At 44.8% G+C, this 13,744-nt stretch overlaps 1 protein-coding gene across 2 annotated transcripts; it reads left to right on the top strand.

Moving 5' to 3' along the window:
* The first annotated feature begins 261 nt into the window (after positions 1–261).
* On the top strand, positions 262–13,744 carry RASSF6 (Ras association domain family member 6). 2 transcript variants are annotated; one of them, XM_009948112.2, is made up of 10 exons: positions 262–341; positions 6,158–6,236; positions 7,307–7,458; positions 9,202–9,293; positions 9,743–9,927; positions 10,336–10,437; positions 11,687–11,738; positions 12,606–12,724; positions 12,811–12,908; positions 13,669–13,744. In XM_009948112.2, the coding sequence occupies exons 1-10, from the start codon at positions 271–273 to the stop codon at positions 13,742–13,744; spliced, it is 1,026 nt and encodes a 341-aa protein (XP_009946414.2). In that variant the 5' UTR covers positions 262–270. The 2 variants fall into 2 exon arrangements, with proteins under 2 accessions (XP_009946414.2, XP_086320511.1); XM_086464385.1 differs by having other exon boundaries at positions 271–341; positions 9,202–9,297; positions 9,762–9,927.

Genomic DNA, 13,744 nt, shown 5'->3' with positions numbered 1-13,744 from the left:
GTCCTGGTACATGTAGTACTTGGGATTTAAGGTACTGTGATATACTTTGTGGGAATGGCTTATGACTTTTTTGCTGGGGCTGGGAAATATTTGGGTATTAAGGCTAAGTAGTCAAAACACAGTGGAGTTAGCTCTTGGCTTGTGTGTCGGAGCCTGTTTCTCTTGGCAAACTAAGGCTTTGTGTTGTGTTTACCATCTATTCTTTCTTAGTGGCATTAGTGGATATAATGATTTTTTAACTTTTTGTTTAGATTTATCTCCTCTGAATAAATGAAGAAAGTAACTATGAAAGCACAGCATCTACCTTCTGTTTCCATCAATGAGGAGAAGTTCATAACCAGGTAAATTATTAAAAAAAAAAAAAAAAAATTTACTTTGGTGCTTTTTTCAAGTTACTCCCTGTTTATGCATTAACGGGGGATTCTGCAGAGAGCTGAACCTGTAGCAGCAACAGTTCCTACAACTGGCTTGCTGTGAAGTGTCTACAGAACTAAGTTGCCCTTTGTTAAGGGCAACAGAGCATTAAACTTCTTGGTCTACGGAATTTGTTCATTAGGCAGAACAGCAGTTTTAGAGGATACTGAAAAAACTCCAAATTAGGGAAGAAGGCCTTCATATCTGTGAAATCTGTTGGAATTGAACATGAGTTCATGTTTAACTTGAGCTCTACTTGTTTGAGGCATGGGGTTTGGTCTCCAGCCCCAGATGGCAGGGTTGCTTTGCAGAAAGACCTGTCAGGCTGCCAGCATTATTCTGTGGTGAGTGAAAGTGATTCTTTAACAGACTTGTGAAAAGCTTAGAATTGCACTTAAACTGTATTTCGTGGGATGTTTTTGACAGTTAAATCTGGCTGGTAGGAGTTTTTCCTGATGCTGCCATAAACCCTGAGCTGCCTGGTGTATAGGTCCCTTCCCTTTTTAGGGGATTAATTTTCCCCTTGTTGACCAGAGCACAGGAGCTAGAAGAGGAGGATGGTTTTTTTGCTTCATTTTCATCCCTCTTCATGTTCTGTGGGAAGCAGCTCACTGTACATGCACCCAGGGATGGGCTTGTGATAGAATTTCTCATGCTGCAGTAGGTATTTGCATCTGAATCCTGATACTTCGGTGTGTGGCATGGGCAGTGCTGTTGATGTCTCCCTTTTTAAGGAAGAGTGTCAGAGCTTTGCCTAAAGCACGCAGGCAATAGATGCATCCTTCTCCTAAAGGATTGTTCCTTTTATACTGCTACTAATTTGGGACGTAGTGCTTTTGTCTGAAGTAATCCACGGGCATACCAAAAGCGTTCAGATATGTAGCAGATGAACCACTGTCTCTGGGATTTTATTCCCCTGTATGTTTGCCTGTTCAAGCAGTGAAATGTGGATCCTGGTTGAGACCCTTCTGCATTACGGTCATGGTTTAAAGTACTGTTCAAGTCTCTTTACATTGCAAAAAAAAAAAAGTGTTTCAAGAATCACTGACATATTCTGTATGCACTCAAGCTTGCTTCCAGTACAATTTCAAGACTATCATCACTCATCTATACATTGACTCTGCTGTTAGATTACTCCTCTTCCAGTTGTATCATGCAAATGTTGCTGATGTGGCAAGCCTGCTGTTTGGGAATTGCACACTGGCTGGATCAAAAGGCTGACCAAAGCATGTGGGATTGCTTGGCTGGCTGAACTATTGTGTCTTTAAGCATAACTGCCCATAAATATCGATGGATAAATGCATAGGGCTTGAGGGAAAAGAGGGCACAGGTGAATTGTCCTGGGTTAGCGTTTTGAGTGGACGTGATCTGGGCTTCGTTGTGGTTTACCACCAGGGCACTTGACCTTACAGCTCCTTTGTTTCCTGCCTTCATTACTGAAGAAAGTGGTGAATCTGCAGTAAATTGTTCCCTTTTTTGGGGGTTGTCTCTAAGTTGTTCTGCCAGTTAGTTAGCTTTGGCTTCCATTAGTGGCTGCATTTGGCTCTTGTCACAAAGCTGTGCTGTGAGCAACAGCCTTGCAACACAGCAGAGGTGCTGATTTTCTGGCAGCGTAACTCTGAAGGGATGACCATCTGCCTCTCGCTTAGGGCAGTCTTTGGGCCTTTGTAGTGAAGATGTGTTACGGCAAGACTTGACCTGGAACTAGTGGGCTGGTGCATGTGTTATTCTTTTCTGGGGCTAAAACAAGTAAAGAAAGGTCAGAGCGTGACCCAAGTTTTTATTTCTTTCTAATCTGTCTTCAGGGAACTGATCTCCCTAACTTGCTACCTGGAAAAACCTTGCAACACAACAACTGTCAATGAAATGATTGCCAAAGTTATCAGGCTGCAAAGTATAAAAAGGTTTGTTTCAAGCAGCTCGCAAGCAGGATCAGCAGGTCTATTGCAACATCTGTCAAACAAAACTACCTGGATCCTACCTGCATGTTAATCTTGGGTTGCATCTGGATTTTGCCTGTGTCTGAGGCCAGGATGTGCTTAATCTTGCGTACCTTTAGCCAGCATGATGCAAATTTTGCTTGTACCTGATTCATATCCAAGTCTATTAAAACTTTCCTTTTTGGTGGGATGACCTGAATGCAGTCCCTCATAGCTCATGGGACATGAAGAACCTATTCCAACAGAATGGAAAGGAAGGCTTTCACCACATGTATTACTAGCATTTAGGAGCAAAGTGAGTTGAAGCGAATGTTGAAAATGCTGGTTTGGAGCCCAGCACTCTGTTGATAAGCCACTTGAAGATATTTTTGGGGGAGTTGCAGTAAGTTAACAAAGTAAATAATTTACTTTTAGAGTGTTGGAAGGGAATGCGGTTAACCTTGTTGAATTCAGTGGTGCAACCCTTGTCCTAATGTTACCTGCTGAGTAAAAGCCCTGTTTATCTTTTCCCTTCTCACCATGGGAAAAGGCTCACTGAGCAACAAGATGCTGCCAAGTTAAGTGGAGCAAGGGAGGGCTAAGGTATGCCAGGGAAAGCTTTTCACTCGCGCACTCTGCGTGCTTCTTGGCCGCAAGCACAGCATATACACGTGAATTGGCCTCCCTGCTCCCCCGACTTCCCTCTCCAGCCAGCAGCTAAGCCTGGGGGAAGGCCATGTTCCTGCCCACCAGTCTCAATGTCAGGCTCTTGGGCAGCAGTGTCCATCGGTCCCGCTCAGACACTGCTTCGATGCAGGGTCAGATGTCTGCCTGCCTTGCCCTGAAGGAAGAACTCGGCACTACAGGTCTGGATCCCATGTAGACACTCACATCATGGTATAGTTCTCATCAGTGTTATCAGAGATACTGTGTTGACCAGATGCTTTGGATATGTTTAAATGGTAAGAGGTGACTAAGAAACACAATCCTGTGTAAGGCACTGCCTTTGTGCACTGAGAGAGACTTCAGGTGGGGAGGCTGAAGGTGGAAGAAGAGTGTGTGTGTGTGTGTGTTGTAAGCCACAGAAGAGGGTGTACACTGCTGGAGGAAGACTGTGACAGTCCCAGGGGAAGACACTTGTGTCTAATTGTACACTTAAAATCATGCGTTTCCAACCAAAGTGATGTGTATTTCTTTGAGTAATCCATCCTTCTCCTATTTCCTTGCACTGATTGCTTGAAGTTTCTTAATATCTTAGGTGAGATCCCCAGAGCAATACTGACTGTTCTGGTTTTTTAGGTTTATGCAGTCAACTGTGCATCCATTTAGACAGTCAGTTTGAGTCAAATGAGTTACAATCTGATCAGAGAGATGCTATGAAATAGTATGGATTTCACCCCTGAAAATATCCTTCTGAACTGCTTTGCAATGACGGACAAGCTGATCCCCTTCCCAGGGAAGAGATCACTCTTGGGTTTGTCATGTCTGATAAGGGAGCCACTGTCACTGTTGATAATGTCCTCGTGTTCCAGGATGTGGGTGTGACTGTTATAGGAAAACAAATGATAAATATTCTGCTGAAACTATTCATGCCAGTGTTTCCAGTGCCACAAGGCTGTACTGTAAAGTCTCTTTCTAAATGCTTCTCTTGCAGAAGGTGGTGTGTAATACTTCGCATATAATCTCGGGCCATGTATTCCTGCACCTCTGATGTTATTTCTTTGATGTTCTTGGTGAACTCTGAGTGTTGAAATATTAAAATGTAATTTCCCTCTGAGCATCATCCCCGTGTGTGATTTGCTTTTCAGTGACAGTGCAAGAAGTTGATTCTTGGCTTGGTTTTGAGGTAGAGTGGATTTTTTTGGTTTGTGGTTTGTTTTGGTTTTTTTTTTACTTAAAATCAATGTGGGTGTTGTGATGGTACTTCCGATCATACATGGGTCTTGAAAACTTTCAGTAGGTTTCTGTGGAACTTACTGAGAGAAGAGTTTGCAAATGCTGTCTGTTTTGCCTGTCATTCAGCTGTTATGGTATCTCACAGTAGACAAAACCATGGAAATAATAGACACTATTTAGAATCAAACCTGGTGTCTTCACTGCGAGGCAGTATAGCAAACAGTCTTGTTTGGTGCTTAAAGATTGTCTGTGAGGAAGAATTCATATGCCTCCATGCAATAGTTTCCCATACTTATTTATCTATGCTGGTGGAAATTGCTTTCTTGAATTACAGTCTAAATAATCTTTGCTGTTTAATTGGTGTGGGGAAGAGCATTTCATTTTTGATGGTTCTGAAATACATATCACTTGACTCTGTCTTTTTTTGGTCCTACTTAGCCTGAGCTGCAAGGTTCACACCACTTATCACTCCCCTGCTCTTCTTTGGACTCTGCCAGCTTGGTGTGCATCCTTCTTCAAAAGCAGTGCTAAGGAGGCACAGCACTCGGACCAAATTTGGCCTTGAGCTGTAATTCAAGCAGCCTTGCTCTGAAGAGGATATTCCCATCCGTGTCTCCTTGTACGGTGTTTACTCCTCCTGCAGCAGCATGGCACGGCTGACTGGGGACCAGCAGCTGCTTAGCCATGACAGAAAAGCGCTTTTCCACAGCGCCGGCGCCGAAGCAGTTGTCCCCCAGCCTCTGTTTGTGCCATGTGGCATTTATTGCTTCCTGGCCGTTGACAAGGGCTGTGTGGGCAGCGGCAGTGCCGTGCGCTGGCCGCAGCAGGGCTGCGGTTAGCCCAGGCGGGAGCGGCATTTGCACCCGGCTGTCAGCAGAGAGCTGGCATTGCCCTTCACTGTGGCTGTAACCCCCCAGGAGGGACGCTGCAGCAGCGCTGGCTGTGCACCTGCAGCCTGCTCAAGGTTTTGGGATGTTGTGTAGCCCAGTCTCTGCTGAAATTTCCCAGGAGGTTTGGAAATCCTGTAGTTAAAATCCAGTAGCTAAAGTTGTTTCTTTCCAAAGTTGCCAAAGGGAGAAGGAGGTGGCTGTGGCCTAGAAATCGGGGCATGCAGTAGCTTTAACTTGGTTATTTTGCAATGCCATCAAATTAGAAATGCTTTCTGAAACACCCTTCTCTTGCAGTGTTGGGAGTTGATCAAGGATGGAGATAGGTATAATTATCTCTGGTGGTGGTTCTTAAATACCAAGTTTTAAACATGATTAGCACCGGTATGCCTCACATGGCCTTCCTGCCTTAACACAGTGTCTTCAAAGCAGAACGTTATGCTGCATCATGAATTTCTGTTTGAAATCTGAGATGATGGGCAGGTTTATAATCCTTGCTTGTTGGCAGAAGTTGTCTTCATCTCCATCTCCTCTGAGCAATGACTTAGTGCAAAGCTGTTATGTTTTAAGGAGAAACTGAAATGTTTTGTCTAGGCATACTGTAGATATTTTCAAGTAAGAAGAGTATCTGAAAAAATAAAAGCCCCATGGAAACCATCATGAGGGGAAAACCAGTTGTAACTGAACTAAAATAATCTGCAGCACTGGTGCATGGGAGTGTTATCCCTGTTTACTTCCCCCTCACGACTGTAACTGAAGTCCAAAGTACAAGTTATTCTGGGGCAGTGTTGTCAACGTCACATCAGACCATGACTAATTAATTTCCTCTGTGTATCAGGTCTTTAAAAAAGCAATGATAAGCAACCCAGTATCCTGACAAAATTTTACTCCCAGGAAATGATGTATTAATTATTAACAAACCTGCACAAAGGTGTGGTGGGTAGCACAGGTACAGGGTGTTACCCTACCACTTAGCACCTGGCCTTTACAGTGATAGAGGTGTTAAACAATTTTCCTTTTCTTTGTGATCTCTTATTCTAGAGAGCAGCTGAGTTCTCTTCTGAAGACTTATAACTCTTACTATTCTGATCAAGAAAATCTGCAACTGTCACATAGTCAGGTAAGGCTCTATGTGAAAGTACTACAAACACCACAATGTAAGAGTAGGAAAGGCATTAATGGGCTCTGTTCAATGCTGCGAGGAGAAGAGAGCAGAAATACATGTGTTCAGACTAGCAGGTGTTTCAGATTTTTGACAATGATCTCCTTGCCATCCCATTCCTTAGCGTATCATAGGAAATCATTCTTTGGGCTGACCTCTCAAGTCTTGTAGCATCAGCTGGGAAAGAGTAGTGCTGCAAATATTTCTGTGGGGTGCAGTTGCCCCCCTGTCCTTCACCTTGAACCTGCAGTGTGTAACAGCAGGACTGCTGTCACCTGGGCTGAGAGGAAACTACTGCACTCTCCTCCAATGTGAGCCTTTAGTACGGCGGAAATGCTCGTAAGCATAGCTGCAGGAAAGCATCCTCTGTGGAGGTGAAGGACAGATGAAACCATCAATTGTGTCTCTGACCACAGAGTCCCTGGTTTAGAGGTCTGAACTTCCTTCACCTTCACAAGCTGCTTCTCTGTTGTTTTGCTGATATCAAGATTCTGGGCAAAAATGGTCTGAAAATGGGCAGTCCTCACTTCTGTCCCAGCTCATTCTGCAATGGCAAGGGTTGTATGCCAGCGAGAACAGGGACCACCAACAGGCTTTGGACTGATGCAGTGCTTTGTGTCAGCAAGGATGGTTTCATTAACTGCTTCTTCCATGGTTACCAGCAGTCGTTCTTCCCCTTTACCACCTTCTTAGCACCCTGGTTTCAGAGGACCTAGTCATCCAAGTGAAACAAACAGGATGTGACTTGTAATTGTATGAAATTGTGGACATGTTGGTTGGAAAACCTCCTGGTCAAAGCCAGACTAATGCTGACGTGAGATCAGGTCAGCTGCACCTTTAGCTAGTTCTTTTGGAAATGTCTTAAGTGGCGATTACACAGCCTCTCTAAGTGACCTCTTCCAGGGCCGTGTCGGCCTCAGTGACTTCATCATATTCCTGTTACTTTGAGGGGAAATGGATTATTGTTACTTGATTATTTTTACTCAATTATTATGTAGCACTCCTTGATCCTTTTTTTTTTTTTCCAGCGAGAAGGAAGCACACCATTTATTGAAGGAATCTTGTCAATATTTTGGGGAGTCCGACATCCCATCCGGTTAAAAATTCAGGATGAGAAGCAGATACCCTCTTTTGTAACCCTGAAGTCAACAGAGAGCGTGGGTTTTTTCCCTAGTAAAAGGTAATGTGTTCACTTCCACAGGAAGGAGGCAGGCTGGTATTTCAAGACAGTTCATGGAGGTGGCTTCAATGGATATGGCTGGTTATGTGTCCCGGATTCCCCAAAGGCTGTGGTGGTCACTTGCTCAGCCATGCTCTGTGCCTGGTGTAACTGGTGTGGTCTTTCAATAGCTTCTGCCAAACAGAAAGAAAGTAGCATCTTGGTTGAATGTTTGGCTTTCAGCTTAAGAGCACTTGACAAGAGGCTGCTTTTGTCTATTCTGATTATTCCCATGTGACTACTGGGAAATTTATATATATATAAAAATTTACAGCCCCCTCCATGTATAAATGTACACCTGACAACATCGGTAGCCCCCGAAAGCCCTAGTGTCGGTGCCCATTCTGTGGCACGAAACAAAGCTGGTAGGTTAGTGCTAAGTGCTGGTCTATGGCAGGTCACCTTCCCAGGTACTTCAGGTGTGAAGCTGTTCCTTCTTGGGGCAGAGTGCAAGCCTTGGTTAGCAAGTTTGGAATTGCGTCTGGTGAGCTGAAGCTGAGTCATGTGTAACACGGGGGCTGAGCCAGTGTTTGTGCTGAATGACTCCCTGATACAGCCTGTATTTCAGACCTCATTTTCTTAATTATCCATTGTCTTAGGTTGCATGTGGTACATGTTTTGAATTGTGGATTTAATTCTACAATCATGGCAGCTGTGGAGTTCCAGTGAAATCAGAGACAGTCTTCTTCCCTGTTGAAATTAAGGGATATAAACTGGCCAGAGCAGCCAGCAAAGAACCGCAGGCTGAGGCAAATCTGGTTCTCTTTATTTGCCTTGACCAGGTCTACTGGTACCGGCTGCACGCGGCCTGTAGGATAGGGTCCAGTCTGGCAGTTAAAGTTATGCTTTGCCTTTTGTTTCTTAAAAAACTTAGGACTGGTAGAGATCTGAATCTTAAAATAAATAAGAATTCATGATCACAGAACTGTGAAGCTGCCCTGACATGCTTTAAGGTATGCGGAGCAGTCTGACTGTTTGATCTTAAATGAACCTTTTAAATGCATAGAGCACAACTGAGATGATCGTTTGGTGTGTTCACAGGAGGTAGTTGAATATTGTTTTGAGTATATATAGGAAATTAATTTTTAATATTTTCCTACAAATTGGTTTCTTCTCAGTCAGAGCAGTAACTGGCCAAAGACTTTCTGCTGGAGAGTTTAGGCAGTGAATTGTGGAAATAGTGGCATAAAGAAAGCTGGGTTTTAAAACAGCCTGGATGAAATTCCCTGCTGTCGTATAGAACTGGTTTTGATAGCGTGAGGGGCTAGTATGGGAATTTAATCTTTCCTGTCTTGGTCTGTGTAACAGGCTTGATGTGTCCTAGGACCATTTAAACTACAGTATGTGTGTGTTTTCTGTGTGCCTGCCAGGTATTCTACATATGATTAATCCAGGGCATTGCTATAAAATAGATAAAGAATTAATGCGACATTTGTAAGGGATAGCATGGTCCATGTTGAACAGGCTCTAAATAGGTTTGTGTTCGGTTGTGGAGCCCTAGTCATACCACATTGTAGCAACTAATTCTGTTGTGACATGAAATACAATTACTGACTTTGTATACCACATTGAAGTCTGTAGTAGTGTTCTAAGCCTGTTCAAAACTTTATAGGAATGTATTCCATGAAGCCTGCCTAAAAGATAAATTGAAATCACTGAGTTAATGAGGAGCAATCAACTGTAAATGTGTGTTTGGTGTTTCAGGGGAATGACGCGCTGGGGAGAATTTGATGACCTACATCATATTAGCGGGGAGACATTGAAATCTGCTGAAGAAAAGCCAAACCTTGAGGAAAGTTAGTATCGGTGCTCTTACATTCACCAAAAATTCTTTGTTCTCTCACTGTGCAAAAATAATTTGACACATTAGGCCTTCCCTATCAGTACAGGGAAATCTTCTTCTGTATCTATTCAACATTCTATTACATGCTAGTCAAACACTGACACGTGGCTGGTTAGTGAAAACGTGGCTGTGCAGGTAACTTTTGAAAGGGTCAGTGCTAATGGGCTGTGCTTTCACCACAGAAATCACTCCCAAGAAACGAACCACATCGCAAACTGTGGCCACTGCAGACAGCCTATTGCTTTGCACCGTATACCTGTGTCTTGCTCCTCTCCCACTCCCCCACCCACCCTAAAATTAAGAAAGAAAAGTCCCTGCATGGAGAGCCTCCTTCCTGTGGGCGTGCTGGCAAGGAGGGTAGAGCAGCTGTGTGATGTGCTGATGCGGTTTCATTTCGTCCAGGCTACTCGTGTTACGAAAGCCGCACTCTGAAGGCCAAGAGCGAGCGGGAACATGACTGCGCTACCCTGCCCAGGGCTGTCGGCAGTGCTGCGATGCTGCGCAAGAGGACCAGGCCCCCCATGATAGCGAGGACAGAAGTAGAAACTCACAGGTTTTCCATTAATGGCCACTTCTACAACTACGAGGTATGAATGTTTGTGCATGTCTTCAATCAACTGAGGTTGGGTGCTGGGACAGACAAAAATGTCCCGCAAGCTCCTGGACTCCGCTGCACCCCTGTAGCCCACAGGGCAGCCCCGCTGAGTGGCCAGTCTGGTGTCACTGTGCCTTGGGCTCAACCCTGGGGTCTGCTTTTGGGGGCTGCTCTGGAAGGTGGCTTTCAAATGTGCACGGCCACTGCATGGTGCAGGTCCACAGTGGTACCAGGGTGCTCTCCCGAGGGTGCTGCCACCCTCTGCTTGATGGCGACAGTGGCAGTATGCCTGAGAGCTGGCTTTGTCCCAGAGCTGTGCTGGTCTGTAGCCTTTTGGGTCCCAGCCCCTGAGTATACAGTCCTTGTACTCATGCCCTTTTGCTGCTGTTTTTGTTCCTAGACATCAGTTTTTACACCAGCTTTTGGATCAGAAACCAAAATAAGAATAAACAGCCAGATGAGAACAAGACAAGTAATAGAACAACTGCTTCGAAAGTTCAAGGTAACTCCGCCTGTTTGCGAAAGCAAGTGCAGCCGTGTTCTAGAGAGGTTAACTCCAGCGTGTCGCTCCTGTGCTGCGGGACAGGCAGGAATTAACTGGGAGGGGATAGTGCGTAGAACAGAGCACAGAAAAAGCACACGGGCGATTTTTAAGGAGTGGGTTGGTTTTATTTTACGAATGTTGCACGGCTGTTTGAGTCCAGAAAAGTTAGTATAGTGTGCGGCGAAGGAAGAACTACAGAACCGCTTCTCTAAACTCCCGTGCTGCAGCTTGAGCGTTTCCTAGCGCAGGTACAGTGTTTGCTAATGCGTGGCCGTGCTTCCCTCTAGTGACGGGCGCTGGCAGTTGGGTTTTGCGCCAAACAACAGGGAATTCCCTTCTAGCAAGAGTGACTGGGGGGTGGGGTGGGGTGTGCGTTCTCTTAGATCCGGGCACATCGAAAGCTCCAGAAAGTCAGAGCTAAAACTAGTGCTCAAGATGGGTGGCGTACTGCCTGAACGACTTGTTTTCTTTCCTTGGAGTTTCTTTGGTACTATCTTCTATTAACGTGACTATACCTGGTCAGACATGTGTTTACCATTGGTGCTGTATGTTTCTCCAGTGTCTTTATACTACTTAGCTTCTTAGTCTGCAATTTTTGATAATTTTCCATTTAACTTGTCTAGAGACTTTGTTACTTCAGAATTTCACCGTATGGTTAGTAAGACTTGGTAGTGTCATTCTAAAATGAGAAGTTGACTTCTATGAATAGTAATGTAAGGAATGGAATTACAGAGCAGGGTGTAAAGTTGTAGAGAAGAAACTGAAAAGTAAGTGTTCGAAAGGACCGTTACTGCCGTGGTCATGCAGAGAAGTGGATAGGAAGAGCTTGCAGGGTTCTACCCTAATGGTGATACTTGCTGCAAATCTGTGTGTCACCTGGAAAGGAAGTTGTGTGAATTAGTTGAGGATGCTCCAAGGAAACAAGACTGGAAAGATCTGGTGTTGTCTAAGACAGTATGTCACTGATCTGGGCAATACAGTGACGTAAGGAATCGTGAGGTGGTGGGGTACAGGGCCAGCAAACATGGCAGCATAGCTCAGTCTTACCCAAATTCTATATCTTCTAACTTCTCCAGAGACAGGATCTCGGTCTCAGGCTTGGATCTAAGTATCTGAGTTGAGAAGCAGAGAAAATATCTGCTGACAGGGAAATGCTCGGAAAGTGTATCAGTCCGTCTGAACAGACTTTTTTGCTTGTGTTTAACAGATAGAAAACAGCCCACATGAATTTGCACTTTATATTATCCATGCGTCCGGAGGTAAGCCAGGCGCTGCTGCATGATCCCTTCCTCTCTAATGATCCTCTGGGCGTGTGTGTGGATGGCTTGGCTTGGAGTGAAAGGACTCACCCCTGGCATGTGTCTCTGTTTGGGCAGTGTGGGCACGGTGTGGTGTTTTGGCTTCTCTGGAGACCCCTTAGAGATGTGTGGTCCCCTGATGGAGAGGGAAACCAGAGTCATGTTCTGGGTGCTTTCAGCGTGCTGCCAGTTCCCTTACTTGAAGGCCGTGTTTCAGATGCTCTTCTGCTCTACCTGCTGTTCTGCACAGCCACTCTGCAGCTGTGGGATGCTAGCTCCCGGTGGTGGTGCTATGGGATGTTTTAATGGACAGTTTTGGGTGGTAGTCACAGATCGCAGGTGCCTAGTTTTAGTGCTCCTTTTTCTGTGGAAAAGGTTTATTTCCACAACACAGTTAACTTTTTCAGGAGAAGGGAAAGTTGATCTTTATTAAAAGGAAAACCTGAAAGAATGGGAGAGTGCTGATGGGCACGTACCTTAAATGTCAAAATGTGGAGTTGAAATGACTTTGAGAATTCTGAAGTAGGTTTTGTTTTAGGGAGCCATGGTCAAGCTGGTGGGCCTGGGATCAGTCTGTTAAGTGCTTACTGGGCTACCTGAATTGCAACTCGGCTCTGTTGCATCTTCTAATTTCTTTCAAAATGCGTGGTGTGAGTGAGGTGCCACATCCTCCCGCAGATACGTGTTAGAGGCTCGTTAGGTGTCTAATATCTGCACCTCAGTCAAAGACAGGATCTTGGCCAAGAAAAGGCTGCTGGTTGCGCGAGGTGTCCAGAGGCACTGTTGTACGTTCTGTGTGTGCATCACGATGTTTCTTGTGAATCCCAGAGAAGAAGCAGCTGAGGAGTGCAGACGTTCCCTTGCTGCACAGACTCTTGCAGGGGCCCTCAGAGAAGATTGCCAAGTTTTTTCTCATGGACAGGGATGTGGAAGAGATTAGCAGTGATGTATGTATATCATCTGTTCTAATACTTCAGGGGTTCTCCCAGTTAGCCTAGCTGCTAATGGGCATTTCTGGTTGTTGTCTTGCCAGGTTGCTCAGTATATTCAATTTCATCTTCCCTTTTTGGAATCGATTCTGCACAGAATAAATGAAGAAGAAGAACAGGAGATTCAACAGACAATTGCGAGGTAAAATGAGCGGGGTCACCTCAAGTCCAGGAGAATGTTTACAGTAATAGGTTGGCTCAAGAGGTGTGAATGCATTTAGGTAGCAGAGTGTGGTTAGAACACTGTGCTGTGGCCACTGCAGTGGAACTTGGTGGGATTTATACTCCTTTCTGTGTCCTGCCTACCCAGATGAGCTGTTGCTGTTAAAGATTGCAGAATAAATGCTGACTGCATACACATGGGGGTTCTTTCCAGAAAACTGCAACCTCAGGTTCACCTCTTGTGGGCTTTGTCTTCTGAGCCTTGGAGTGGTTCCTCGGTTTCCACTTGCTGCTGTCTGTTTCCTTGGAAAGCATAAATGCTCTATGTATTGCCGTAGTGCTTGGGTAGCACAGCATTTAAGCTTACAATTAGTGCCGAATTCTTAAAGTCCCTTGAAAACTTCAGTTCTGATAAGGGGATGAGTTCTTCTGAGAGTAGCTCAAAATGCACAACGGGTACAAGTTAGAAATGCACCAGTGTTTCTGAACATAGATGTGAGCCCTGAGGTCAAAAGCAATGATAGTCTATCCCAGCTGTGGGTCTGTTACCTAATGACCATCTGATAGTCACTTTGAATCGAAGTGGCCAGGAAATGTAAAGAAAAAAAAGGAATAGCAATTGCCGTTTTCTATCAGAAAAGCTTTCATTACAACACTTCTCAGCCGTCCAACTAGCATGTTAGAATTTGGGTTGAGTTTTTGCATTATTCTGTTGCTTAAATGCATTTTCTCTCTCTCAGGTACCTGAAAGAGAAGAGTATGATATGCCAGCACCTTCATAGCCGAACTGTAAAGAAAACCGAGACTACAGTTTGA

Source organism: Leptosomus discolor, chromosome 4 (genome assembly GCF_034619465.1).
Source record: "Leptosomus discolor isolate bLepDis1 chromosome 4, bLepDis1.hap2, whole genome shotgun sequence".
Classification (NCBI taxonomy): domain Eukaryota; kingdom Metazoa; phylum Chordata; class Aves; order Leptosomiformes; family Leptosomidae; genus Leptosomus; species Leptosomus discolor.
The sequence above is the reverse complement of the archived record's forward strand: the minus strand, read 5'-3'. Positions and strand labels throughout refer to the sequence as shown.